This window comes from Acomys minous (assembly GCF_964271855.1).
Source record: "Acomys minous genome assembly, chromosome: 12".
Classification (NCBI taxonomy): Eukaryota; Metazoa; Chordata; class Mammalia; order Rodentia; family Muridae; genus Acomys; species Acomys minous.
The window spans coordinates 62,766,131-62,793,778 of NC_140493.1; the positions used below are offsets into that span (position 1 = coordinate 62,766,131).

The 27,648-nt window shown below is 46.5% G+C and overlaps 1 protein-coding gene across 2 annotated transcripts in view; it reads right to left on the reverse strand.

Moving 5' to 3' along the window:
* The window catches only part of MATN2 (matrilin 2), a 146,784-nt gene that overhangs the window by 76,004 nt on the left and 43,132 nt on the right, over positions 1-27,648 (reverse strand). For both annotated transcript variants that reach the window (XM_084751308.1, XM_084751307.1), the window contains exons 3-4: positions 21,389-21,958; positions 9,747-9,869 (exon numbers count right to left, since the gene is read on the reverse strand). In XM_084751308.1, coding sequence (XP_084607434.1) covers positions 9,747-9,869; positions 21,389-21,958 — 693 coding nt within the window. The remainder of the gene's footprint in view (positions 1-9,746; positions 9,870-21,388; positions 21,959-27,648) is intronic.

A 27,648-nucleotide genomic window follows, 5' to 3' on the forward strand; every position in this document is an offset into this window, starting at 1 on the left:
CTCAACTACCTACTCTGGTGCCTGGCATGTGGTCAAGTAAAGAATGTTTGTGAATGACAGAATTATTCTACTTGTTCATGCAAGAGAGTTCTTTATTGTATAAAAAAACGATTAGCGAATCAAACAGACCAAGAAAGAAGTAAGAAAAAAAAATCCCTACCATCATGGAACTGAGAATCTGGAAAAGAATTCTTTGATGTGTTTGAGTCAGCTCCTCTAGAGCAGTTGACTGGTGTTTCTTCCCAACTCTGCATCCTATGAAGCCATTTAGTGGCTTGAAAGGGCCATGGTAGTAGTGTTTACACCAGGGAAATTGGCAAACACTGTAAATCAGAGCTCTTTCCTCTATAAAGATGGTTGTTAAACCTTGACCAGCACATCATCGATGAGGAATCAACAACATTATCTTGTAAGCAGGGAGCAGGCGGGTTTAAGGGATACCACTCTACACAATATGATGAACAATGGCTTTGCTGAGGTGACTCTGTGCAAAGACAGGACAAGATGATGTACAGAGTCAGAAGGGAGTCACCACATCAGTTACAACTCTTCAAGAAAGCAAGGGGTGGGGCAAGTAGATAAAATACAGTCTTTGGAGGCAAACCTGGCCCTAGCTGGGAGAATTCAGCCAATGAACTCAAAAAACGTTTTTCTTCTGTTTTGTTTTTTGTTTGCTTGCTTGCTTTTTGTTTTTGTTTTTGTTTGTTTGTTTGATAGAGCTTCTCTGTGTAACACAGCTCTGTCTGTCCTAGAACTCACTTTGTAGACCAGGCTGGGATTAAAGGTGTGTGCCACCATACCCAGCAAGAAACAGTTTTCATAAAGATGTGAAATAATTGAGTATAGAGAGTGCTGTCTTTACAGAGTTAAGGAAGATGATAAGAGTGGAGAAGCATGTGGCCCAGAATGGGTGGAACAAACACCACTCTCCTGACGTCCTAAGTCTTGAGGCAGGATGGAGAAAGGTCAGCATGACACAGGCATGACCCTAAAAACAAGATCTGCCCGAGTCACAATTCCATAAAGATAGTTTCATTTTATTGGGTACTTAGGGAAGCCTCAGACATAGATATTACATTTACAGAATATTTTAAAAGTACCTTTGGCTAAGTTTGGTTTGCTAAATGGATCTGATACGGCAAAAATTGGCATTTTGAAATTTATAACAAACAATCTGGCCAAGTTCAAGCTACACATTGCCCCGGGGGAAACTATTAGCACACAGCTTCAGTCAGCAAAAAGTGCTTGTGTCTCCTCAGGCCTGGAGAATTTTACTAGAGCGGTGGACTGCAAGCGCAGGTGAAATCAATTAGCAACGAGCCTCAAGCCTGTGCTGCAGTGTGTCCATGGAGTCTCCCCAGAGGGGTGCATGAACCCTGGGATTAAGCGTTTCCCTTCACTCATATCCTAATCTCAGTGCTGGGTCTCAGCCCAGAGAACTTGGGATATGTGGCTCGTTAAGTGGGAGGAGCGCACGAGGCGGCAGCTTGGCTTGCATCATCCAGGCTTCTCTAGCCGGTTCAGACCTTTAAACAAGCCGCAGTGCATGCTATTGACATCAGTGACAGCTTAATTTCTCCTTTGGAGTCAAAGCAAATGAACCCCTTCATTAGGGCACTCTACCTTAAAAAAAAAGTTCCTTCTAGTATTTAGCCCAAGATGAAGAAATTACAAATTGTGTACTACAGCAAGAGAGAGGAGAGCTGTCACCACAGCTGCGATTTCACTCCACTGGCAACCCTGGGGTCTCCTCCTGCCTCAACCCAAAAGCTCACTCACCGCTGGGTTAGAGAGCTACAAGGACAAGCCAAACCCGAGCGCACATTTTGGGGGCCGGTCCCTTTCTTTCATTGTGCCTGAAAGCACGAATCCTGTTTTGACAGCTGCAGTTTGGATTTTAAGACTCAACAGTAAACGTGAGTCACCAGCCTTGTGCCTCTCTCTGCTGACAGAAACAAAATGAACCCAAAGTCCCAGAGAAAACAAAGCCACCCTCTCCTGGAAGCTCCAGCTGGGCCTGCCCCTCTCCACAGAGTCTTTGAATCAATTCTCTATTCACTGGCAAGATTTTGGCTTTCTTTGGGGAAAGGAAAGTGAGGATATGGGGAGGTCTCAAAACAACAACAACAACAACAACAAAAACCCCTAAAACCCAAGTAAGGGGCTAGAAACATGGCTCAGAAATTAAGAACAGCCAGTGCCTTTACAGAGGACACCTATGAAGGCTCACAACAGGCTAATGGCCTTTACAGGCACCAAGCACACAAAATGATGCACAGACATACCTATAGGCAACACACACACACACACACACACACACACACACACACACACACATATAGAGAAAATACCCTGGATGATGTTATGAAATAATACTCATTGTGGGAGAGCAGCGTTTTTCTTTCTTTCTTTCTTTCTTTCTTTCTTTCTTTCTTTCTTTCAGACTTATTTATTTTATTGTCACATTATAGATAGCTGTGAGCCACCATGTGGTTGCTGGGAATTGAACTCAGGACCTCTGGAAGAGCAGGCGGTGCTCTTAACCACTGAGCCATCTCTCCAGCCCGAGAGTAGCACTTTTCAATTTCCAAAGTTATCACATCATTATGGTTTTACTATGCACGAGCGCGCATGTGCACACATTCACATATGCGCGCGCACACACACACACACACACACACACACACACACACACACACACACACACGGCATTTAGGTTTAACTAAGGGCTTTCCTGGAACTTTCTTTTTAGACCAGGCTGGCCTCAAACTCACAGAGATCCACCTGCCTCTGACTCCCAAGTGCTGGGATTAAAGGCATTACGCCATTGTGCCCGGCTCAACTAAGGGCTTTAAAATAGTGGACCTTAGAATTTACAGGTGGCTTGTGGGCTCTGTTGGGAGGTCCTGATTTATCAGGTGTAAGCAGGTCACAGAACCTGTATTTCTAACAAGCTATCTGGACAGCTGATGCTACTTTCCCGGGCACACCCATGAAGTGGATGCCTGGGATACAGCATCGCACAGAAGTAGCACACGGTTCATGCATGGAATTCTTTCAAAACCAGTATAGCTTCGTGTTCAGTCAGTTCAGATCTGCTAAGGCGGCCTCTCCACACCCCCACCCCAGATTCCTTCTGTTTTCGACTCTGTATCCTCACACAGGCAGAAAGTGCGCACATGGTCTCTAAACCATAGGCTCAGCAGCCAGGAGGTTGGGAGGTTGGATCTGCGCTTCTCAGCGAAGTCCTCTGCCCATGCACAGGTGCTCTTAACAGCCGCTGGGTCAGCGTCTGGCTTTGGCAGTTGATGATGTCTTGTTAGCTCACCCTCCTTGCTTCCCTCCTCCGTCCACCCTCACCCACCCCCCTTCCGCCCCGGCCCCTGCACTGTCTCTCCAAACTATGTTCCCATGTAAAGAAACTTGTCAGTTTCAATACTACTACCCACCCACCAGCCCCACTTTTTGTCATGCAGTCCTCCTTGGGACAAATCCTTGCTGTGGTCTAGTTAATTCTGTAGGCGTAAAGAACGCACGCTGAATTGAAAACTGATCCGAATCGTAAACTGTAGCTTTGATTTCCAGCACTGCATATGCAGCATAAGGGAAGCTAAAATGTGACTCTCCTAAGTCTCACATACACAAGAGAACTGCCCAGGTAGAGTGCCCACCCACGGAAAGGAGTCCACAGAGGATGAATAAATGAATGGCATCTTTGAATCATTATTCCCCCTTCTAGCACAGAGCCTACACTGATGTCAGACCCAACTGTGATTTTAATACGAGGGAGTACTTGTGACTCATGTGAACACACACGTTCAGCTCCTTCTGTTACCAAAGACCCAGTTAGACATCAGCTTGAGTTTCCGACTGCTCCACCGTGTGTCCCAGGCTAGTTCCAAGACTTCTTTCTTTTTTTTTTTTTTAATATTTTTATTTTATTTTTTTGTTTATGTGCATTGGTGTGAGGGTGTCAGATCTTGGAGTTACAGACAGTTGTGAGCTGCCATGTGGGTGCTGGGAATTGAACCCGGGATCTTTGGAAGAGCAGACAGTGCTCTTAACCACTGAGCCAACTCTCCAGCCCCCCAAGACTTCTTTCTTAATTAAATATTTTATTTATCTTCTATGCATTGGTGTTTTGCCTGCATGTATATCCATATGAGGGTGTTGGGTCCCCTCAAACTGGAGTTTCAGACAATTGTGAACTGCCATATGGGTGCTGGGAATTGAACCCGGGTCCTCGGGAAGAGCTGCCAGTGCTTCTAACTGCTGTCATCTCTCTAGCCTCCCATTGCTCCTTCTATAACCTCTTTTTCTTGTAGCACCTTGTCTGAGTACCACTTACCTTCCTAACCCTTGCTGTGATTTACAAATGCTACCTTCATTGACTTGTACTTGGCACAAACTGCACTAAGTACAATCTCAAGCAACTGATGTGTCGTGCATTATCAATAAAATCAAGATACAGCAAACACAGCCATCACCCCCACAGCTCCTTATTCCTCCTGTGACCCCCTCTGCCTGCCCCTCTTCTTGCTCCCAGAGCAACCACTGACCTGCCCTCTGTCAGCACGGATTATCTGCCATTTTCTAAAATTCTATAGAAATGGAATTAAAGTATTCTACTTTAATCTCTAGTTCCTTTCACCGGGCAGGGTGAGACTGAGATGCACTGGCTGCTGCCTGTGGGATCCGTTCCTCATCGCTGTATAGTGTTACGGTGTGTGTTTGATCACAGTGTGTTATCCATTCACCAGGCGAGAAATATGTGGACGGCTGCCAGTGTAGGATTATCACGAGGAAAGCGGGTGTGGACATTTGTGTTCAAATCTTTTGACATAACTCACTTCTTTGGGCAAATATCAAAGTGGAATGGTAAAGTCGTATTAGGTACATACCCAAGTTTGCAAAAAAATTGCTAAAATAACTTCCAAAATGGTAGAACACTTCACAGCCTTATACGCAGCGTGTGGTGGTTTGAATGAGAATGCTGCCCCCGACCCCCAATAGACTCATACGTTTTAGCTTGGTCAGAGTTGGTGGAACTGTTTAGAAAGGACTAGGAGGTGTGGCCTTGATGGAGGGGGTGTGTCACGGGGAGCTGGCAGTGAGATTTCAAAAGTCCGTGTCTTGCCCAGGCACCTCTCTCTGCCTCTTGCTTGCAGATCAACATAAAAACTCTCAGCTAATGCTCCGGGGCCATGCCTGCTGGTGTGCTGCCATAGTCCCCAATGTGATGGCCACAGTCTCTAACTTACCCTCTGAAACTGTACATCCCCAACAAACTTGTCTATAGTTTGCCTTGATCATGGTGTTTTATCACAGCAATAAAAAGTTAACTAAAGCACAGTGTAGGAAAGTTCCAGGCTTTAACCGTGTCAGGTACTCTTCGAATGTATGTATTTTAGGGCTGGAGAGACGGCTCAGTGGTTAAGAGTGCTCATTGGCTTACAACTGTCTGTAACTCCAACTATAGGGGACACACACACACACACACACACACACACACACACACACACACACACACACGAGAGAGAGAGAGAGAGAGAGAGAGAGAGAGAGAGAGAGAGGGAGAGAGGGAGAGAATCATTAAAAATGTATATCTAGTTTAGTGAGCATGCAGTGGTACGTCATTGTGGTTGGGTCTCATTTTCCTCCTGGTTAGCAATGAGCCTCCTTTTGTGAGTTTCTGTGTCATCCACAGGCCTTCATTGTTTTATTTTTCAGTGCTGAGACTGAACCCAGAGTCTTACACTGTGCAAACATCCTACACTGAGCTACACCCCAGATCTGCTGTCTTTGGCTTAGTGTCTATTCACATTTTTTGTCTATTTTTATTGGGTTGTTTTGTCTTCTTTATGTATTATGAAATCCTTCATTGGATATGTTTTACAAATATCTTATCCTAGGCTAGCTTGCCTTTTCTTTTTAACAGTAGTATCCTGAAATGAAGATTGGACTTGCCCCAAGGAACCCGATGACCCTAAACAGCAGGAAGAAGCCAAAGAAAACAACGCCCCCTTCTCCCCACTAATCTTCTTTCTCTCCTACCTGGTGTTGGGGTGTTGGAAGGGATTAGGGTGGAGAAGGGAGAAAGATATTTTAAAAAACCCTAAATTAAAATAGATTTAAAAAAATAGCTCCTAAAAGTGGCGCCCAGACATAGGGCTTGCAGTAATGGAAAATCTGGGCTCTAAAGCCATAGAGGAGACAGCGGAGTATGAAAAAATAAATACACTATTTCAGGATATCAGCAAAAGGTTTACTGCGGCTTCTGCCACTGGGATCTTTCCCACTGTTTCCAGAGGAGATTGCCTGTTTTTGCTTAATCTTCTGTCTCTATTCCATCACAAAAACGGTTGAGAGAATGGTTGAACAATTAGAAAAGCTACAAGCGAATATGTGGAGGTCTGAGAAATAAAAATATAAATGCAATAGGAAAATCAGAAGTGTCATTTAATTCTCTCATTTTTGAAAGGATTTCAGCTTTGGCTATGCAGCCAGAGAGTTTGCAGGCAAAGATGGAGGCACTTGGAAGGCAATAGCGCCGATGGAAAAGGGTTCAGACCTGGTAATCGAGAGTTTCCAGAAATCATTGCCCTCGAACTTTTGGTGTCAAGTTCCCATCACCCCCCAGCATGATGGGTAGCTGGGAGGAGCAGAAGACCACACAGGCCAAAAGGGTTACAGACAAACTGTCCATTTCAAGAGATCGGGTTATTCTTGAGCAAACCGAGCTGCCAGAGGAGGGTTAGGAGATTACCACCGTTGGCTTTTCCCGTAGCTACCAACAACCTTAGATATAAAAAGGCTTGGGGGCTTCAACTGTGGTCAATTTTGTCATTTGAAAAGAACTTGTGACCAAGCTGACCAAGCACCCTCAGAGCTAAAAATGGGTACTTTCTGCCAGAGAAGTGAAGGAGCCATTTCTGACAGTATCTCGTTCCCTGCAAGAATGCCTAAGCTTCTGTGGGTTTGTGGATACCGTGGTAAGAGAGGTCATTTGACTTGTGAATGCAAGTCCAAGAGGGACATATGAGGTAACCTCTTGCTATTAGGAAATAGCCTGGGGGCCCTAGCTTGAGGCTCAGCAGCAAAAAGTATGAGCTGTCCCAGAGAAGAGCAGCCGGGAATTACCAGGTTAGAGTAGAAACTCTTGATCCAAAAAGTGCTTGGCTCCTCGATCATTTCCTTTTTAAAAAGCAATAAGTCTCACTCATATTTGAGGAAAAGCCATATTTTAGACAAAAAGGGGGAAATGTAGTGGAATGTTTTGGTGTCTTTAAAAACTCGGTTATGTTATATAAACATATTTTTGTTTTAATCCGAGGTGTGGGAAATGGGGCTGGTTCAGACAGACTATCCACAACAGCAAACTATTTGCCTTGTGTGGGCTCTGGGAGGAGGACTCTGGAGAGGGAATAAATATCAGAGCCCAGAGAGAGAGAGAGTCAGGAGGCTCTGAGCAAAACGAGTGCTGGTGTTTCCCGCCTGATGATCTTGGATGCTGTTAAGGTAGTTTGACGAGAAGCTGAAGATATCCTGAAAGACTGGACTTGCCCCCAAGGAACCCAACGACCCTCACCACCAGGAAGTGGCTAAAGAGAACTTTGCCCCTTCTTCCCACTACCTTCTTTTTTCTCCTGACTAGTGTTGGGGTGTTAGGAGGGATTGGGGTGGAGAAGGGAGGAAGAGGTATAAGAAATCACAATAAAATGAAGTAGATTTTGAAAGCGCCTGCAGGACCCACTATTGAGCACCGTGAAAAAAAATGAACAGCAAGCACCTCTTAGAGAACATGAGGTGCTTCATGGAAAGAAACACAGTCCACATTCCTTTTTAACTGGGAGACTCTCCAGCTACAATCAGAGCAGGACAATAAAACGGAGCATAGCTGTGTCTCATTTCACCCGGGCACCACCGGCAAGTTGTGATGGTGTCAGCGGGGAGGCAGCCTATAAGTAGGTCTGGCAGCTCAGCTTCTGCCATCCAGAGACCAGACACAAGGCCTCACCTGGATTTATCCCCAAGGGTTGGGAGGCAGCGTCAGCCAGAAGATGATAATGTTGAGATCTAAGGTGAAACCTAAGGACTACAGTGGCCCTGTTTCTCTCACAAGCCCCATTTGAGAAATGCAGTTGAGCCAGCAGGATGTACACAGCAACAGCCTCAGGGCAACTTGACTGGGCAGGCGCCAGGGCTGAGGCACACGTTAGCTCCTCCCCCTTCCCTCACTGCCTGAGACTACAGGACCTCCAGGGGCAGCAACTCTGCTTCCACTCCTTCTTTATGCCCCCCCCCCCCCGTCTGTCTGTCTATCTATCTATCTATCTATCTATCTATCTATCTATCTATCTCAGAATTCATTTGACATAGCTCATCCACACCATGGAAAATGGGCATTTACAGCTTCCCAGGGCCCAGCCTAGCATGGGGCATGAGACATAGAGAATATTTTGTGGTCCTCAAAGAGGAGAGTGCAGGAAGGGGGTGGACATGATGGCTGAACACATCTGAAGGGGACAGGGTCACCAAGAGACGTTCAAGTTGTTTGCTGAACAGTGTGAGATGACTCCAGATGACCCTTCCCAGGCTCCCCTGGCTGGTCAGTAAGTTTTAGTAAACCCATGAGTATTTTCTGTAACCAAGTTTTGCTGGGGAAACTGAGGAAGTGTCAGTGGTTGCAGAGAAAGATGAAGATTCCAGCCGGGGTCCTGAGATCACAAAGGAGCCCCCAAACACAAAGCTCTCTCACCTTTGGAGCCCCAGAGCAGAGAGCCAAGCAGACAGTGCCTACTACTGGGGTACAGGGAGGTCCTCCCATCAAGCAACTCAGTGCTGAAACTAAAAAGTGAGAAGAAAAGTAGAGACTGTGGCTTGGCTCTATAAATGTGGTGCTAATTAAAGCCATTTGTTCAAACTGCTCTCCATTAGTGTTTAATTGCTTGCCATGTGGTATAATAACAATTTTGCATTGCATGAACTACACGTCAGACTTAGCTGAGTTCTGTTTGCTTTCTTGCAGCCTGTCTTCTCAAGCCTTGTGTGCATAGTCCGGTTGCATGTGGCTAAGACAGTGGTTACAACTTGAGGAGGAGGAGGAGAAGGAGGAGGAGGAGGAGGAGGAGGAGGAGGAGGAGGCCGGGCATATATTCACTGTATGGTTAATTCTTGATCTGGGGTACTTCCTGCTGGCTTATATATCAATATATTGCCTAGTTTTGGAAGCCAGCTCAGAAAAGAACAATATAAGTTCTAATGCTTTATATCTGCTTGCTTCCCCCCCCCTTTTTCTTAAATTAAGAGAACAATAAATTGTCTGTTACCAAAGCAGCCAGACCCCCACCACCTCTTAAACAGAGGTGCATAGTCATTCCCTGCTGAGGGTAATAACTCATCCTCAGTCCAGCTTTGGGAAGAAGATAAAACAGAGGAAACAGCCCCATAGGGTCCAGCTAATAAAGTCAGGCTGGAAAGACGCTTCGGTAGCTTCCACCAAGAGGCAGCACAGAAGCGAAAGAGACTGTTTCTGAGACAGCATCTCCAACCTTTCACACATTGCCTGGTGACCTACTATTTGCCAGGCTTAGGCACTGTGATAAGGGCGGGGGAATACCAGAAAGTACAAAAGCTGTTTCCAGCTTTGAGGAGGTGGCAAGTGGGTTGGGAGGGGGACTATGCGTGAATAAGATGTGCCTAGCTAAAGAGCAAGCCATATGGACACATGAGCAAAGTGGTCTTACTTCTGCAAGTCTTCTGATCCATGTTGAGAATGTAGCCTTGCTTGCATTTGCAGATGTACGAGCCAGGTGTGTTGATGCAGAAGTGGGCACAGTTGTGTTCCAAGACGCTGCACATGTGGACCACTGCAAAGGAAGACAAAGAAAATGAATGTTGACAACACGCCTTAGTTTCATGCTACTCAGTAAATGCCCATTGGGAGCCTGTGAAGAAGAAGAAGGTTGACAATAAAACTTTGATCCAAAACTTACTCTGCCTACAAGATGTGCAGGGATAAAGATAGAACAGATAGAGGAGAGACTGAGGGAATGTCCAACCAATGCTGGACCCAACCCAAGACCCATCCTATGGGAGAGAACCAACCCCTGACACTATTAACGATATTCTGCTATGCTTTCAGACAAGAGTCTAGCAGAGTTGTCCTCTGACACCCACAGCAGTTCAAAACAGATACTGAGACTCACAACTAAACATTAGTCAAAGCATTGGGAGTCTAGTGGAAAAGTGGAGGCGGGGGAGGATAAAAGGACCTAGAGGTGACAAGAGCTCCACAAGAAGACAAACAGAGCCAACTAACCAGGGCTCAGAGGAGCCTGTGGAGTCTGAAGCACCAACCATGGACCATGCATTGAGGATGGGCAGCTCTGGCTTCATGTGAGTCCTCTAGTAAGGGGAACAGGGCTGTCTCTGACATGGACTCTGCTGCCTGCTTTTTTATCGCTTCCCCATGATGGGACTGCCTTGCCAGGCCACAGGGGAAGAGGACAAACTCAGTCCTGATGCGACTTAATGAGCTGGAGTAGGAGTAGAGGGCTTCTCTTCTCTGAGGAAAAGGGGGGAGGGGGAGGGTGGGGGCTATGACTAGGATATAAAGTAAATACATAAATTAATTAATAAAAAGAAGAGGGTTGAGCCCAAAGAGCATCCTTTCACCAGGGACGTTCAGTGTCTAAAGTTGACGGACTCAGGTAAATAAAGGACCGTGTAAGGTCAAAGGGGAATGGTGTTAGGCTGAGCCATATGAAATTGCTGATATATTTGGGTTTTGACCTACAAATCCACAAATTTCAGGTTCAACTTAATAAAACCATTTGGCAGGCAGAAAGCTCAGAAGAGATTCAGATTCCAGAATGCCTTCTATAAGATGGAGTCTTGAGTAGGCAGAAGTGGAATTGAGAAGACTACTGGATTAAAGGAAGGTGTGTTAACGTCTCCTGTGATCATAAATACTAAGAGCAATGTACTTTTTTTGAGGAATGTACTTTTAAATCTGCATAAGTACACACAAATTTGGAATCACACTGCATTTAAATGTTTCATAATGCCATGATTTTTGTGTCTCCATTTTAAATATTTTTGCATTTAGTTCCTGAAAGTACCTCAGCTTCAGATATATAAATTTTGGATAAGTCTGTCTGGAGCTCATGCAATTCTTGCTGTTTTTTAACATCTCAATTTATGACTTTAATCAATATAGTACAACTTGAGCACATTTAAAATTAATAAGCACCAGTGTTAACAGAACATGTTATGCAAGTCTTCTCATAAACAAAAGATGTTCGAAAGAGAAAATAGCATTCTGAAGCTTACAGAGTAAAGGGGATATTCAAGAGGGACCCTGATTGACCCCGTAGGTAGGGAAACTCAGCTACTCATGGGCCACTTTCGAACATACAACTGTGAACTTGGCACAGGCTAGAGTCACTTGGGAAGAGGGAACCTCAGCTAAGAAAACGTCCCCTCCCCAAGTTTGGCCTGTGGTGTGTTTTCTTATTGCTGATTGATAGGAGGGGCCATCTCTGTTGGGAGCACAACCCCTGGGCTGGTGGTCCTAGGTGCTAAAAACAAAGTAAGATGTGCCAGGTGTGGTGGCTCACACCTTTCATCCCAGCACTTGGGAGGCAGAGCCAGGTGCATCTCTGTAAGTTTGAGGCCAGACTGGTCTACATAGTTAGGACAGGCAGAGCTATATAGTGAGACTTGTTTTAAGATAACATCAAAGAAAGGAGGGAAGGAAGGAAGGGAGAGAGAAAGGAAGGAAGGAAGGAAAGAAGAAAGGAAGGAAGGAAAGAAGAAAGGGAGGAAGGAAGGAAGGAAGGGAGGGAGGGAGGGAGGGAGGGAGAGAGGAAGGAAAGAAGAAAGAGAGGAAGGAAGGAAGGAAGGGAGGAAGGGAGGGAGGGAGGGAGGAAGGAAGGAAGGAAGGCAACCTGAGCCATCCATGGAGAGCAAGCCAGTAAGCAGCCCTACCCCATGGCTGCTGCTTCAGCTCCTGCCTCCAGGTTCCTACCCTGACACCCCTGAGTAATGGAGGTTGGTCTGAGAGCTGTAAGCTGTTTTTGGTCATGGTGTTTTATCACAGCAATAGAAACTCTAAGACAGCAATATATGAGATCGGGGAAATGAAACTTTTATAACAGCACAATTCAGAACATAGTGTTCTGAGATCATAGTTGTGTTTTAACTCCTGTTAGAATACAAATCACAGAAGAGAAGTTGTAGGTTTAATCCAACCATTTTTTTTATTACAAGCTGAAATATTTGACCTTTTTGCGACCCTGAGAACTCTTCATTTCTTTATAATAATGAAAATAAACATTGCACCAGCTTCATAAGGGCCTTGTGAAGGTTAGCTGAAGCAACCAGATAAAGTGGTGAGTGTTATTGGACAGGTGATTCAGCTGGCCTGGCTTCAGGGCCCTAGTGATGTCTTATGTGTGCCAGATGAGCCAGATGTGGGGTGTGTGTGTGTGTGTGTGTGTGTGTGTGTGTGTGTGTGTGTAATAGGAACACATTTTACCCCCAGATCTCTCTCTTCTTCTTCTTCTTCTTCTTCTTCTTCTTCTTCTTCTTCTTCTTCTTCTTCTTTCCTCTCTCTCTCTCTCTCTCTCTCTCTCTCTCTCTCTGTCTTCCTCCGTCCTGGGTGCCCCCTTTCTTTCTCTCTCTGTACACCCCCCTCTCTGCCCTCATGGCTCACTCCCCTCCCTTCCCCTTCAATAAACTTCCTTTATACCAGATCTGTTACATGGCATGCAATCATCTTTACATATCCTAACAGTGAAAACAGTGTTCAACACCCAGGGAATGCTTAATACCTATTAGCCATGTCATAGCAAAGAAAAAGTATCATGGTGTTTGATTTCTTTTTTAATTTCACTCTATGTGTATGAGATTTTTGCCTGCATACATATTTTGCTTACATCACATATAAACCTGGTGCCTGAGGAAGCCAGAAGAGGAATCTGATCCTCTGGAACTGGAGTTACAGATGGCTAGGACTGCCATAGAGTGCTGGCAATTGAACTAGGGTCCTCTGGAAGAGCAGCCATTGCTCCATTACAGTATCAGGATGCTTTATTTTACATGTCTTACAGAATATTTGATCACACTGTGAACCCTGAGATTGTGTTGTTTACTGGTGTGACTCAGCCCTAGCACATACCTTTAATCCAACATAGGATTAAATAAAGTAAACCACAGGTCAAGAGGCAGAGAAAGCAACTGGTTCACAAGGTTGTACATAGGGGAAAAAAACATCATAAGTAGAAGTCAGGAGGGCAGAGAGAGGTGCACAGGAAGTAGAAGTAAAGTCAGGAGGGCAGAGAGAGGTGCACAGGAAGTAGAAGGGAGGGACATTGAGTTTGAGGGGTTTTTGAGACATCAGTGGAGAAGAAGAGCTTTCTTTGGGTATGTCAGCTGAAGAGGCAGATTATCTGGGTGCTTTCTCTGCCTCTCTGAGCTAGCAGACCTCCATCCCAGCACCTGGCTCCTGAGTCTTTATTGGTAAAATCAAGCATTTGCGATTTTGTTAGAAACAACATATGTCTTTGGGAATATCATCTATATATCTATACCCTATTGTCTGTCTGTCTGTCGGTCTGTCTGTCTATCAACTTGGATTTTCATTCAACATTAATGACAAATTCTATCTGTACTGACTCAAGCACTGTAGTTCAGAGAATCCAAAACGCGCTCTAATTTCAAAGCTATTAGAACGAGCGGCCATGTACACGTGACCCTCATTATTCAGATTCCATACCTGTGAATCCCCCTAGTCACTGAGGGGCACTTGTAACCCAGAGCAGTGCAGCACTTTCCTAGGCACTCACTGAGATGCTGAGAGATAACAAGAGTGTGCTCCTGATTTAATGTCCTCAGAGGGCTTAAACAAGGCAGCACTGCTTCCATTAGTCTTTTCTGTTTCATATGATAGCAAATTGTCTTCATGGTTTAGGCAGCACTGTGGTTTTTACATTTTTGTGGGGTTTGTAGCTAAGTTTCCTATTTGACATGACCCATTAAGTACAAAAAGGTTATGTTATGCTCTTTCAGGAAAATAAATATATTAAAATATGTTTCAATCTAGAATGAGTAGAGTCTTTCTTTGTTGGCCATAAGCTCATGGTGAGTGAGTCAACCAACAATACACATATTAAATTTGTTGTCTCTGAGTACATTATATATTAACCAGCTATGAAAACACCAGGTGACCAGCGCATGACAACCAATCCTGCCTATATTTTGTATAAAACATTCCTTATCCATCAATTCACTGTTTGCAGTGACTCCATAGAGCAAAGTCACCTTGAATAACGAAAGCCAACTCTCTCTTAGCTTTGCCCTCACACGTGAGCTCTAACTTAACCTTTTTGATTGCTGGTTCTAGGTGAGCTCTTCTGATCACTTCATTGTCTGTCCAGAGGCCGTTTCTCATTTTACTGTCGGCCAGCATAGGCAAGGTTTCTAATCTTACACTTATTCTCAAACATGTCTCCCGGAAGGTGTTCACTTATTTCTCCAAGACTGGCTCCTAGCGTAATTAGCCACCAGACCCAACTCAAGTTGAATTCCTGTCACTTTTTAAAAAAATATTTATTTATTATGTATACAGTGCTCTGCCTGCATGTACACCTGCATACCAGAAGAGGGCACTAGATCTCATAATAGATGGTTGTGAGCCACCATGTGGTTGCTGGGAATTGAACTCAGGATCTTTGGAAGAGCAGACAGTGCTCTTAACCTCTGAGCCAGCTCTCCAGCCTGAATATCCATCACTTCAACCAAAAGAATTCCAAACATTTTTACTGAACAGAATAAAAATTGTACATCCGTGAAATCGGTGCTGAGTGCTAGGTGCCTCTGCATACATCTGGGGCTCATGTCGTCTCACCTCTAAGACAGGCCTTGGCTGTGCTGTTAAAGGGGGAGTGGTGCCCCCTCCACTGAGTTGCAGAACTGTGTGAGCCAATTAGCTCCATTCTTCAGAAAGGACCAGGCTCAAATTTAACCAAGGTTTTTACTCAGAAGAAATAATAAACCAGTAATCTAAATCAGTATTGGGACTGTGTTTTTTAATTTATTAAATTTATTATTAAATTTTGTGGTGTCCAAAATTGGATTTTTTAAAAAAAGACAATGTCTCCTTTAACCCAGGCTGGCCTAAGGGAGAAATACACACACACACACACACACACACACACACACACACACACACACACCCCACAATTTCAAGGCTGACACTGAACACAATGATCCTCCTGCCTCTGTCTGTGCCAGGGTTGCAGGCCTGGCTTGCTACAGTACTGCAGATGTAACCCTGGGCCAGGCAAATTATCAACTAAACCACATGCCTAGATCTGTAGTGTTCATGCCTTGAGCACATGTTCAAAGGAGAGGCAGGCAGATCTGTGACTTATCAGCCATACTTATGTAGTGAGGTCCTATCGAGAGAAAGAAAGAAAGAAAGGGAGGAAGGAAGGAGAGAAGAAAGGAAGGAAGGAGAGAGAAGGAAGGAAGGAAGGAGAAGGAAGGAAGGAAAAAGGAAGAAGGCAAAAAAGAGAGGGAGGAAGAAAAGAAAAGAAATAAAAAAGAAATATAAGCAGCTAATTGGGGGGGTGTTGTTTTGATTTATCGAAAGAGTTTTGCTATGTAGCCTGGACAGTAGTCATCCTCGCTGGGCAGTAGTGGTGGCGCACGCCTTTAATCCCAGCTCTCAGGAGGCAGAGGCAGGAGACTCTCTGTGAGTTCCAGGCCAGCCTGGTTTACAGAGTGATTCCAGGACAGAGAAATCCTGTCTCAAAAAACTGATAAAAAAAAAAGAAGAAGTCGCCATTCTCCTGTCTCAGCTTCCTGAGTGCTGGGATTCGAGTGTAGCTGCCTGAGGGCGTCAATGGGATCAACCGATGATGTACAGGCCAGCATCTGTGCAGGTTTGCTTCCCCGCTTTACAATAGGGCTGCCAAGGGGTGAAATCAGTGTAGATGAAGGGGGTGTCTTCTGAACACTATTAGGGCCTTCAATTGTGCCTAAGGGGGTGGGGCTGTTAGGGTAAGAACAAATGTCTGGGCTCCAAAAATGCTAGCTAGGCTGATAAAACAAGACACTGTGAGGTTAGTCAGAAGCAGATGTGCCCAGTTTGCTCGGAGTCATCAGACGGCAGAAGGCAGACTTGCAGTTTTCAACCTGTAGAGTCAGTGTTTTCTGCTCCTGGGCAACAAACTGGATGCCATAATGTGTGCGCCTTGGTCAGCTGTACGCGAGGGGGGGGGGGCGATTCACAGACTCTGGTCTCTAACCTCATTTTGGTGGGCTCCAGGGCGGCCTGAGATCATGACCTCATGATTCTCCCATGCTGTGACCTCGTGGGAAGTCACTGTCCACAGGCAGAAAGCTGCTGCCATGCCCAGGTACATGGGCCTAGAATTAGCCAGAGCCAAATCCAGTATTCTCACTCGGGGCAGTCTGCGTGACAGTGGCTCCTGCCCTGGGTACATCTGCACACAGCCTGCCTCTGCCATCGATCCACCTCTCTTCTCAGTCCTGCCCTGCCAGCAGGTGTCATAGGCTCTCCTGCCAATATCCTGTCCCTTCGTGCACACACAGTGGCTGCCCCTCCCCAGGCCTGGCCCTTTGTCATCACTTTTCAAACTGTGAGTCATGGTCCCTTAGTGGTGTATTGAAATCAGCTAAAGAACCAGGACTGGCTTTTTTTTTTTTTTAAGATAAAACAGACTTTAAAATATCATTATTCAGGCCTGGAAGGATGGCTCAGTGGTTAAGAAAGAACACTGGCTGATCTTCCAAAGGATCTCAGTTCAATTCCTAGCACCTACATAAGAGCTCACAACATCTGTAGCTCTGCTTCCTGAGGAGCCAATGCCCTTTTCTGCACTTTGTGGGCACCAGGCACATATGCAGTGCACAGACATGCATGCAGGCAACACACACACACACACACACACACACACACACATACACAAACACACACACATCATTCTTTGCTTGGGGCATGGTGGTCACCCTCCCTACACTTGCTGCCTGGAGGATCTGCCACCCCTCTTCTGTCATGGTTGCACTGTAGCTTTGGAGCCCCTCAATCCTCCACCTAGAGCTATGTGACCCTGGGCAAGGCAGTTAGCTCTTTTAAGTTTCAATTCCTCTGACATTTTTGTTGTTGTTGTTGTTGTTGTTTTGTTTTGTTTTGTTTTGAAGACAGGGTTTCTCTGTGCAGCCCTGGCTGTCCTGGACTTGCTTTGTAGACCAGGTTGGCCTCGAACTCACAGAGATCCTCCCGAGTGCTGGGATTAAAAGCAAGCACCACCACACTCAGCTTCTTCTTCTGAATTTTACGGGCACTTACTGCTCATGTTTGTTGTGTGAATAAAACGATTTTACATGTGCTAAGAGCTCAAAAAAGTGTGCATACACACTCAAGCACACATATGCGCACCCTTGAGATTGGTTCTTGTTTTGTGGCTCAAGTTGGCCTGGGACTTGCTATGTAGCCTAGGCTAACTTTAAACTCTAGATTCTCCTATTTCAGCCGCTTAAAAAACTGCCTTTGTGCGTGAGTGTCCACTCAGGCGAGCTCTCTCTCTCTCTCTTACACACACACACACACACACACACACACACACACACACACACTCACATGCCAATGTGGCAAACAAAGGTCATACACGCACACACGCACACACACACAGGCACATGCCAACGTGGAGTACAGAGGTCAGGGCATGTGTTTCAGGAGTGGATTCCCGCCTGCTCCTCAGTGCTGCTCCGTGTGTGCTCCAGGCTACCTGGCCAGCGAGCTCCCTGCCAGTTCTCCCGTCTCTGCCTCTCACCTCACCACTGCATCCAGCTCTCTCTGTGAGTGAGCTGTGGGGATGGAACTCCCCATTGGGTTAGAGTCTCATGCCAAGGTCTTTACCCTCTGAGCCATCTCCTTGGCCCCTCAGCCTCGAGGGCACAGACTACAGGAGTGTGCCACCGTTCTTGCCTCATGCGATATTGCTAACAACAAATGATAAATCACATTGCTTCACTTGAAAGGCTTTCCTGGAGCCCCAAGGCAGATCTGGGTGCCCGTTGAGATAACTCCCTTGTCCAGATGGCTATCCTAGGGCTATGAAGTACACACTCTGTCTCCCATCGCACTGTTCCATGAGGAGAGTATCTTCTCAGCAATCCTGGGCTCACGCATGGAGGGTAAGCGCTTAGGCTCTGACTGTTTGGAGCTGCTATTTGCAGTGCTTATTTTCTCTAAGCCTCGGTTTCTGCTTTCGTAACAAGAATACCTGTCTGGTAACACAGCTTTAGAACTAAATGGAGCGATGCTCAGAATGTACATAACACTGGACATGAGCAGCCGTGACCATGACGTGTAGTTCAGTGTTTCAGGGGCAAATGAGACTTCCAGAACCTGGCAATGCCGTCTGCGGTTCCGAAGACGCTCATGGTTGGTGTGTGCTTGCCAGACTGCACATCAGAAGGGAAGCTGTTGCCCCACATGTGGACCCTGAGTATGTCTGGCTGTAGTAGTGCGTGCACATCACACATTAACTGAGATCCACAGCTTATAATGCCTGTTTGTACATCACCTACCTGTGAAATCCCCACATTACAGATGAGGTACCTGAGGTTCAGTGAGCCCAAAGGCTTACTCAATGTCACATAGTCAGTCTCTTACCCACTGTCACACAGTCAGTCCGGTCCCAGTCCTACACAGGTGTCCCTTCCCAGTTTTACCCTCATCAGATGAATGCCAACAGCAGAGCCACTTTCCCTGTAGGGACTGTCCTCAGCAAAGGGTTCACTCTAGACCAGGAATTTATAACCCCTGGCCCATGAAGGAGATCAGGAACTTTGGAATCAGCAAACTTTCCTAACCTGTAAGAGCAGAGAGCTCCCAGGGCTGGAAAGTACTGGCTGATAGTCAGAAAGAACCTAAGTTCAAATCCCAGCACCTACTTGGCAGTTCACAACTGTCTGTAATTCCAGCTCCAAGGGATCTGGCACCTTCACATAGATATACATAGAGGCAGAACACCAATGTAAATTTAAAAAAATTTTTAATTAAAAAAAAAAGTAAAAATGGAGGGCGTACCATCTGGCCTGCCTCCCTGGTTTTCAGGAGCATCAAATGAGAATGCGTGAGGAAACGCGCTTAATGAACGTTAGTTACTGCGGTCTTTAGCGTGTGCTTGATAAAGAGGCTCTGGGGCCTCCTCAACCTTTCAGGAGAGCTGATGAAGCTTCTCAGTAGAGCCTGGCAGTACAGGGCCTGGAGCTCAGCTGTATTTCAGCAGAGTAGATGGGGAGCCCCGGGGGATTCATTTCTCAGGCCAAACAAAGAAACAAGATGATACCAGGGTTTTCTTAAAGCTTCCAGATTAAACAGCAGTAATGGGGGGAGGGGAGTCCAAGCTGCCTTTGAATTTTGCTGCCTGTCTAAAACCCACAGAGAAAGAAGGTTCTCCGAGCCCAAGTCCGCACTCAGCAGCGCGGGGGTCGTTTGTGCCGCACTGCTTTTCTGCCTTGTCACCTTATCTCTCCATTTGTGTTGAATGCTTGTAAAAAGCACTCCCCCTTAAAACCACCCAGGACACATGAAGAAGCTGTCAACAGTGTTACAGAAATTTCTTTTTTAAATATTTCCAGGAAAGGGGGAATGTAAATTCTGCTGAAGTCATGCAAAGCCATAAACCTTTAAAATGACTGCAGCGTTTCTACTGATTGAAGTTTTCCAGTTGACGCAGGCCATGGTGCACCACACTAACGCAGCCTCTCTCTGGCGCCAGGGAAATGGCATTTCTGAACGGTTTCCAACTGACATTGCTCGGGAAAAGGTTATTTTTCTTTCAGGGCATTGATTTCTTAAGTAAATCATTTGACTCTGGAATCAAGAGAAAATGGAGTCTTTGCTTTTTGACGTTCATTCTTGCAAGGGGATTTTAAAGACACATCAAAAGTGCACCCTGGTGGTGGGGGTGTGGCTCAGTCAAGGGAGTTACTGCTCAGCAAGAACACAGCTATGGGCTTGTCCCCAGTCATGGTGGCACATACTCGTCATCCTGGCGTATGGGAGGCAGAAGAAAAACAACAACAACAACAAATCCAAGGTCACTCTCCAGAGAGTTTGAAAGCAGTCTGGATTATTTAGACTTTGTGCCAAAATAATTTAAAAAATGAAGCTGTTCAGTGGTTGCTCACACTTTTAATCCCAGAAATTGGGAGGCCGAGGCAGAAGGATCTCTGTGAGTTTGAGGCCAGCCTGGCCTACATAGCAAGTTCTAGGACAGCCAGGGCTACATAAAGAGAAACCCAGATGGCCCAGAGGTTAAGAGCACTGGCCGCTCTTCCAAAGGTCCCAAGTCCAATTCCCACCACCCGCATGGTGGCTCACAACCATCTATAGTGAGATCTGTTGCCCTCTTCTGGCCTGAAGGTGTATGTGCAGGCAGAGCATTGTATACATAATAAATAATAAATAAATAAATAAATAAATAAATAAATAAATCTTTAAAAAAAGAAAATCCATAAACAAACAAATAAGCAATGAGTATATGTGAGTGCGTCTTGCTTCCTGTTCTAAGCACAAGGTTTGCAGCCTGCGGCATTCTAAGAACTGCTCTTCCAAGCCCTCATCACCATCCTTCCTGTGGATTAAGCCTCTTTCTCAGTAAGCAAAACGGCCACTGCTCACACCATCATGCAGCAGCCTTGGTCTCCCACACACACGGGGGCGCTCTTACGATTTATGTCTTCTGCTCCTATTCCTACTCCAACTCACAAGTTCCAGTCTGGGGAGTGCCAATGCGTCAGCTGAGCATGCTGGAGGAAACCTTTATTCTATCTCTGCTCATTCTGCCTTTTGAGTTTAAATGTCCTTTGGTGCTGTCAAGTAAAGGGACCTGTCACCAAGCCTGAGTATCTGAGCTTAAATTCCCATGACCCATATGGTAGAGAAAACAAACTCCTGCAAATAGTCCTTCAACTTCCATACATGAACTGTGGCATGCATGCCCCTACACACTCGGACATGCACATACACATGCACCTGCATACACATGTGCAGACACACATGTATGCATGCACACCCACACTCACACACACAGACATACACATCCTTTCCTCTAGGACAGTCTTTATAAACACCTAGATTAGACTCTGGGTTTTTCTGTTCCACCATGCCCTAAATTCTTCCTCTACTACACTGTTAACAACTGAGGCTGCCTTAGTGTTTGCATAATATCTGTCTTTGCCCAAAGCGTAATCCCCCAAAAAATGGTGCATCTCCCTTTGCCCATGGCATGAGCACGGAATGAAGGCCTTAAAGACAAATGAACGACCAAGGAACAGGACTTACTGCACAACTTGTTCTGGAACACCGAGGTCAAAGACTCAATCTGGCTGAAATTGGCCACCAGAAAGACATGGTCCTTGTGGGGCTCACTCCCGATGGCCTTTAGCGTGTTCAGGTCCACCTGACCCACACCAATGGCAAAGATCAGGATGCCTGTGTCCCGGGCCTTTGAGGCCACCTCAGCCACTGAGTCCTGAGGCCTTCCATCAGTCATGATCATTATGATCCGTGGCACATTCTCCCGCAAGGGCCGGGCCCCCTCTGCTTCTGAGAAGGCGATGTTGAGGGCATACTGGATGGCCAGTCCTGTCATGGTGCCCGTAGACAGGTGCCTCATCCTCCTGACAGCCCTCTCCACCTCGGACTTCCTCTTAAAGGTCTTCAGAGAGAACTCGTTCTTGACCGTGCTGCCATATTGGAGCAGGCCTACCCGGGTAACGTCAGGACCAATGTCCAAGAACTGCAGGATGTCCAGAATGAACTCCTTGACTTTTGCGTAGTCATGGGTGTTGACACTTCGGGAGCTGTCAATGATGAATACCAGGTCAGCCCGCTTATTCTCACAGGAGCTCTCTGTGGAAAGAACAGCGGTCACAAGTGTCAGAGGGGGTGTGCTCAGATTTGCTCTTCTGTTGCTATAATAAAGCACTGGCCCAGGCCAGGCAGTGGTGGCGCACACCTTTAATCCTAGCAGAAGCAGGTGAATCTCTGTGAGTTCAAGGCCAGCCTGGTCTACAGACTGAGTTCCAGGACAGCCAGGACTACACAAGGAAATCCTGGCTCAAAACCCTAAAACAACAACAACAAACCCAAACAATCAAACAAATAAAAATACCTCAAAATGAAAAATATAATAAAATTTAAAAACAACAACAACAACAAAACAAAACCCACTGGTCCAAAAATAACATGGGCAAAGGGATGACTCTGGCCAGCTTGAGTGTGGAGAGCATAACAAACATAGAAAGCATGGGGAACATGGAGAGCATGGGGAGCACGGAGAGCATGGGGAGCACGGCGAGTATGGGGAGCACAGAGAGCATGGGAAGCACTGAGAGCACAGGGAACACTAAGAGCATGGAGAACACTGAGAGCATGGGGCATGGAGAGCACTAAGAACATGGGGAGCACAGAGAGCACGGGGAGCACAGAGAGCATGAGGAGCACAGAGAGCATGGGGAGCACTGAGAGCATGGGAAGCATTGAGAGCCTGGGGAGCACAAAGAGCATGAGGGACATTGAGAGCATGGGGAGCATCTGGGGCATGGCAAGCAAAGTGAGCATGGAGAACAAGCATAGCAACCACAGCGAGCACAGCACTCATAGGCCTTGCCCTTCTTCCCCATTTTTTCTGCCTTGCTAAAAACTGTTAGATTGGTGGCACACACCTTTAATCCCAGCACTCGGAAGGCAGAGGCAGATGGGTTGATGTGAGTTCAAGGCCAGCCTGGTCTACAAAGCAAGTCCAGGACAGCCAAGGCTATGCAGAGAAACCCTGTTTCGAAAAACAAAAATAAATAAATAAATAAATAAATAAATAAATAAAAATTTAAAAATTTAAATTCCTAAAGCTAGCCACCAAGGTCTATTCTCTTATTTGACCATGTCCTCCTCCTGAGGCTGACTACCAAGGTCAGCAATCAAAAGCCCCCTTTCGCTCACTGAATTAACACGCCCAGTTAAAATTCAATACCTCATCTTAACACAGTTCCCCTTGTACCTTTATAAACTGCCCTCTGTCCCTCTTTATCCTTTGTGCTGAGAACTTGGTCTTGGGGGTCCTAAGCCAGTACTATTCCTGTCAGCGGGGTAGAAAAGGTTATGTGGCTTACAGGTTAAAGGAAAGCCAAGGCAGAGCCTGGAGAAATGCTTCCCCTGGCTTTCTCAGCTGCTTCGTTTTATACAGCTTGGGCTGTACTATCCAGGGACCGCCCACAGTGGGCTGGGCCTGTCTACATCATAACACTCAAGACAATGTCCCCACAGACGTGTCCACAGGCCGGTCTGATGGAGACAGTTCCTAAACTGAGGTTCTCTCTTCCCAGGTATGCGTAAGGTTGTGCCAAGCTAAGCAAAAACAATGATGAGAGATTAGGGCCCAGTGCACACTGGCTCTTGTGGGGAAAGCCTGAGACTCGGGGACACCTCAAGAACCTCCAAAATTCAATCTTATTCTTACCTAGGAGAATTCTTGATCATCTCTGTGCGTACCACATGATCATGACCCTGGACTACACACGGATCTTCTTTTTGCAAGATAAATCTACAAAGTCACTGATGCAGTTTCAGTCAAACTCTGTCAGAGTCAAAAACTAATCTTATTATTTGTGCCATAGTATACAAGTATGACAGAGCATGGCAAAGACTACAAGAGATGCTTAAGAGGGTCCAACATGCCTGGGCGTGGTGGCGCATGCCTTTAATCCCAGCACTCGGGAGGCAGAGGCAGGCGGACCGCTGTGAGTTCGAGGCCAGCCTGGTCTACTAAGCGAGTCCAGGACAGCCCAGGTTACACAGAGAAACTCTGTCTCAGGCAAAAAAAAAAAAAAAAGAGGGTCCAACATCAAATGGCTCATCATCTATTTTAGAAGACCGAGCTAAGAGGACAGACTTTAAGAAAACTACAGCAGGGCTGGAGACATGGCTCATCTGTGAAGAATATTAGCAGTTCTTACATAAAACCTGGGATTAATTCCCAGCTAAAAACTGTCTGTAATTCCAGTTCCGTGGGGACCTGACACCCTCTTCTGCCTTCCAAGGGCCCATGCACACACCTGGCATACAGACATACATGCAGTCAAAATACAGATTTTTAAAAAAACAAAAAACTTCTTTTAAAAGAGAAGTAGAGGGGGGAGGGGGAGAGAGCACACTGGGGTATCAGGGGCTGAGGTCAAAGACATGACACACGAGCTGCCTTGTGAGTACCGAATGTCTGGCTTGAAGGAACACGTGGAGAGGGCTCGTGAGCACCCCCAGAAAGGATGAATGTGGTGGGTAACAAGGTAAGAGGCTCTAGAACCCAGGGAATGCTGGGAACTAGTAGGTGCGATTAGCTGAGAATATTCTGCAGCCAACTATATAAGAAAACCTTTCAGTCAGACTCGGAGATCTGTACACAGGTCACGGATGGCGTGATGGCTTAGCACCGGATTACGTGGCATCTCCTGCAGGGACGTTGTACGATCGCAGTCGCCTGAGGCAGAGTGTGGGGCGCCGCTCTGTGCTAGAGCATGTGCGCAGCATGCACGAGGCCCTAGCGAAATGGTCAGCGTGGAAGACAAGGCAATTGAGTCTGAGTGTTGCAGAGGCCCCAGACAGATGCCCCACTCCACTGGTACAATGTCTGAGAGACAAGAGTGGCAACCAGCTGCTGTCTGAATGTGGCCTGAGCATCACTCGGAGGCTCACACGTCCAGATCTAATCCCAGCTGTGAAGCTGGAGGAGAAGCCAAGCTTAATGCAGCTAAGGTGCCCAGAGGTTGAGCCTTTGCCAGGGGTGGGGGCTGACTATGCCCTCAGGGCAGGGCCTCTGTTGCTGAGTGCTGGTGGCTTTTTAGAAGAGAGACAAAGGCCAGAAGAGACACAATCTTCGCTACACTTCTTTATCACACAGTGCCTTGTGCCTGCTTGGGTATCTAAGAGCAAAAATTCATTACCACATTGTTGGGGACGATAGGCCATATGACCAATGTTCAGCCATCTTGTCCGAGTCTGCACCTTAAGTCTCTGTCTTTCCCAGAGTTTACCTTTCACCAGAAACTAGCTGACCCTGTTGTGAGTCAGCAGCCAAAGACAGATAGGGATGGAGCGACCCTGTTGTGAGTCAACAGTTAGACTAAAGCTAGATGAAGACAAAGTAAGATACCCTGCATAGCAGGACGTCATGACCCTGCCTGGAATTCCCTATGTTTTGAGAAAAACCGGCAACTGTGTTGCTATAGCAATATGCTCCCCTGCCTTCTGAATTATAAAAGCTGCTGCCCGACTAATAAAGTTGAGAACTTGATCAATCAGACTTGCTCTCCTTCCTTGTGTCTTACCCTCCCGAGTTTTAGTCGAACCCTGCAGGTCAGGGCACCACATATGGCCTTCCATCTCGACATGGAACTCTGAGTCAAAATAACACGCTGTCTTTTTTACTTTACACATGTGTGTGTGCTTGGGTCTGTGTGTGCGTGTGTGTGGTGTGGAGGCCAGAGGCATAGGCCCTTCCCTACTGCTCTCCACTTTACTTCTTGAGGTAGGTCTCACCCTGAGCCTATTAGATAGACTGGCTGGCCAGCCAACTGCAGCAATCCATCCGTCTGCCCTGCCACCCGCACTCAGGGTGCAGCCACGCCCAGCTTCTTTTTATGTGGATGCTGGGAGTCCAAACAGGTTCCCATGCGTTCCCAGCAAGCTTCTCACCAACTGCCCTGAACTTCCTTATAAAATCACCCAGCTACAGCTATTACTCTAACTCAGAAGAAAGTGCACCAATACACGGCCTTTAGGCAGGGGAATCCCTCCCACTTCTCTATGCCCTTCCTGGACTTTACAGCTCAAACAGGATTTGAAAGGGATTAGAAAAAAAGATCTCAAGTCCTTGCCCTAAATCTCAACCACCACAGCTGCAGGAATAAGAAAGAAAGCCAAAAAATGAAACAGTGAAGCCAGTCATGAAGATGAGCGCAGGGAAAGGACTGTGAAGCCAACCTGTCCAGGCTGACTTGCCAGGGGTGACACCTCCTCACTGCGGCTGTTCAAGTCCAACAGTCTGAGAGGGGGGGGTGGCCCCAATACCAGTAGCCTGGCAGGAAGCCACATGAAACATATCCCCATATAACACCCAAATCCAACACTAGAAGCTAGGTACACAGAAGGAGTTTCCCAAAACGGAGGCCCCCACATTCACAAGATGCTCAAAACCTCCTTTTCAGAGTGATTTCACCATAGGGACAAGCTACTGAGAAAAGTGCTGGAACTGTGCCCATTGCAAAGGTGAGAAAATGGAGGTGCTGAAGGGGTGTGACGCCAATATTTCAGAAAAGGAGAGAAGACGCCGAGGCAACACTAATACCCACCTTCCGGGGCAGTTGTGAACGAGGGGCCAACAGGAAACAGTTGCGTATTCGAGCACTGTAGACTCACCTCCACCCACCCTCCTTTCCCCTGCTCTCTTCCCTTAGTTCTTACACTCAGTCAAGGCTGGGCACGAGCACCAGAGCTTATAGCTGTTTAAATGGCGCCTGCATACACACACCCAAAAAGTGCAGGGGAGCTAAAACCCAGGTACGCCCTGAGCCCCAAAGTCACCTGAGTGGCACCTGCCTTTCTCATCTTTGTGAAGGGGCCATGTTTGAGCATTTGGCCCTAGGCTGGAGCTAGGCACTGTCAGGATGGCCCAAGGCATCCACTCCAGAAGCCACACCTGCTACCTTCTAAGTAAGTCTGCATTTACTTCTGGGATAACGGTCCAATGGTCTCTCTCTGCTGAGGGCATCAGGGAACCCGGCTTTGACCTCACCATAGACAATGATACTATGGATTAAAAGAGAGGAGAATCCACAAAGGACGAAATCCCCTGAGGACACTTGGTAGTGAGGGCTCTTGCCCAAACTGAGATTTTTAAAAAATTTTTTTCATTTAAGTAATTTCTTCAGATTACATCTCATTTGTTATCCCCTCATTTGTATCTTCCCATTCCCCCTCCCCCACCTCTTTCATCCCATTCCGTTCCCCTAGGTCTGTGACAGACAGGGACCGTGTCCCCCGCTGTAAGATCACAGCCTATCAGGTCTCTTCCTGGTAGCCTGCTTCCTCTTCCTCTGAGTGTCACCAGGTCTCCCCACCAAGGGGAAGTGGTCAAATAGGGGGCACCATAGCTCATGTCAGAGTCGGTCCCTGCTCTCCACACAATTGTGGAGAATGTGCTGTCCATTGGCTAGATCTGGATAGGGGTCTAGGTTTACTGCATGCATTGTCCTTGGTTGGTACAGTTCAAACTGAGATTTTTATTGTGAGTCTTACTCATGGCCTGAACTTTCCACCAAGCATCACAATTTGAAGAAAATCCTGGAAGGTCCATGTGGAATTGTGTGGTAAACTGGCTTACTTCCCATCAAAACAAATGGATAATTTCCACAATGCCTGAGACACGTAAGAAAAATATCATAATGTGGTTAGAGGTTCCAAGAGAGTTGTGCCTCTGAGCTGAAATCGAGTTCTAGCACCTTCCCTTAAGAACTCAGACCAGGTCAGTGTGTCCTAGATGGCTAGTC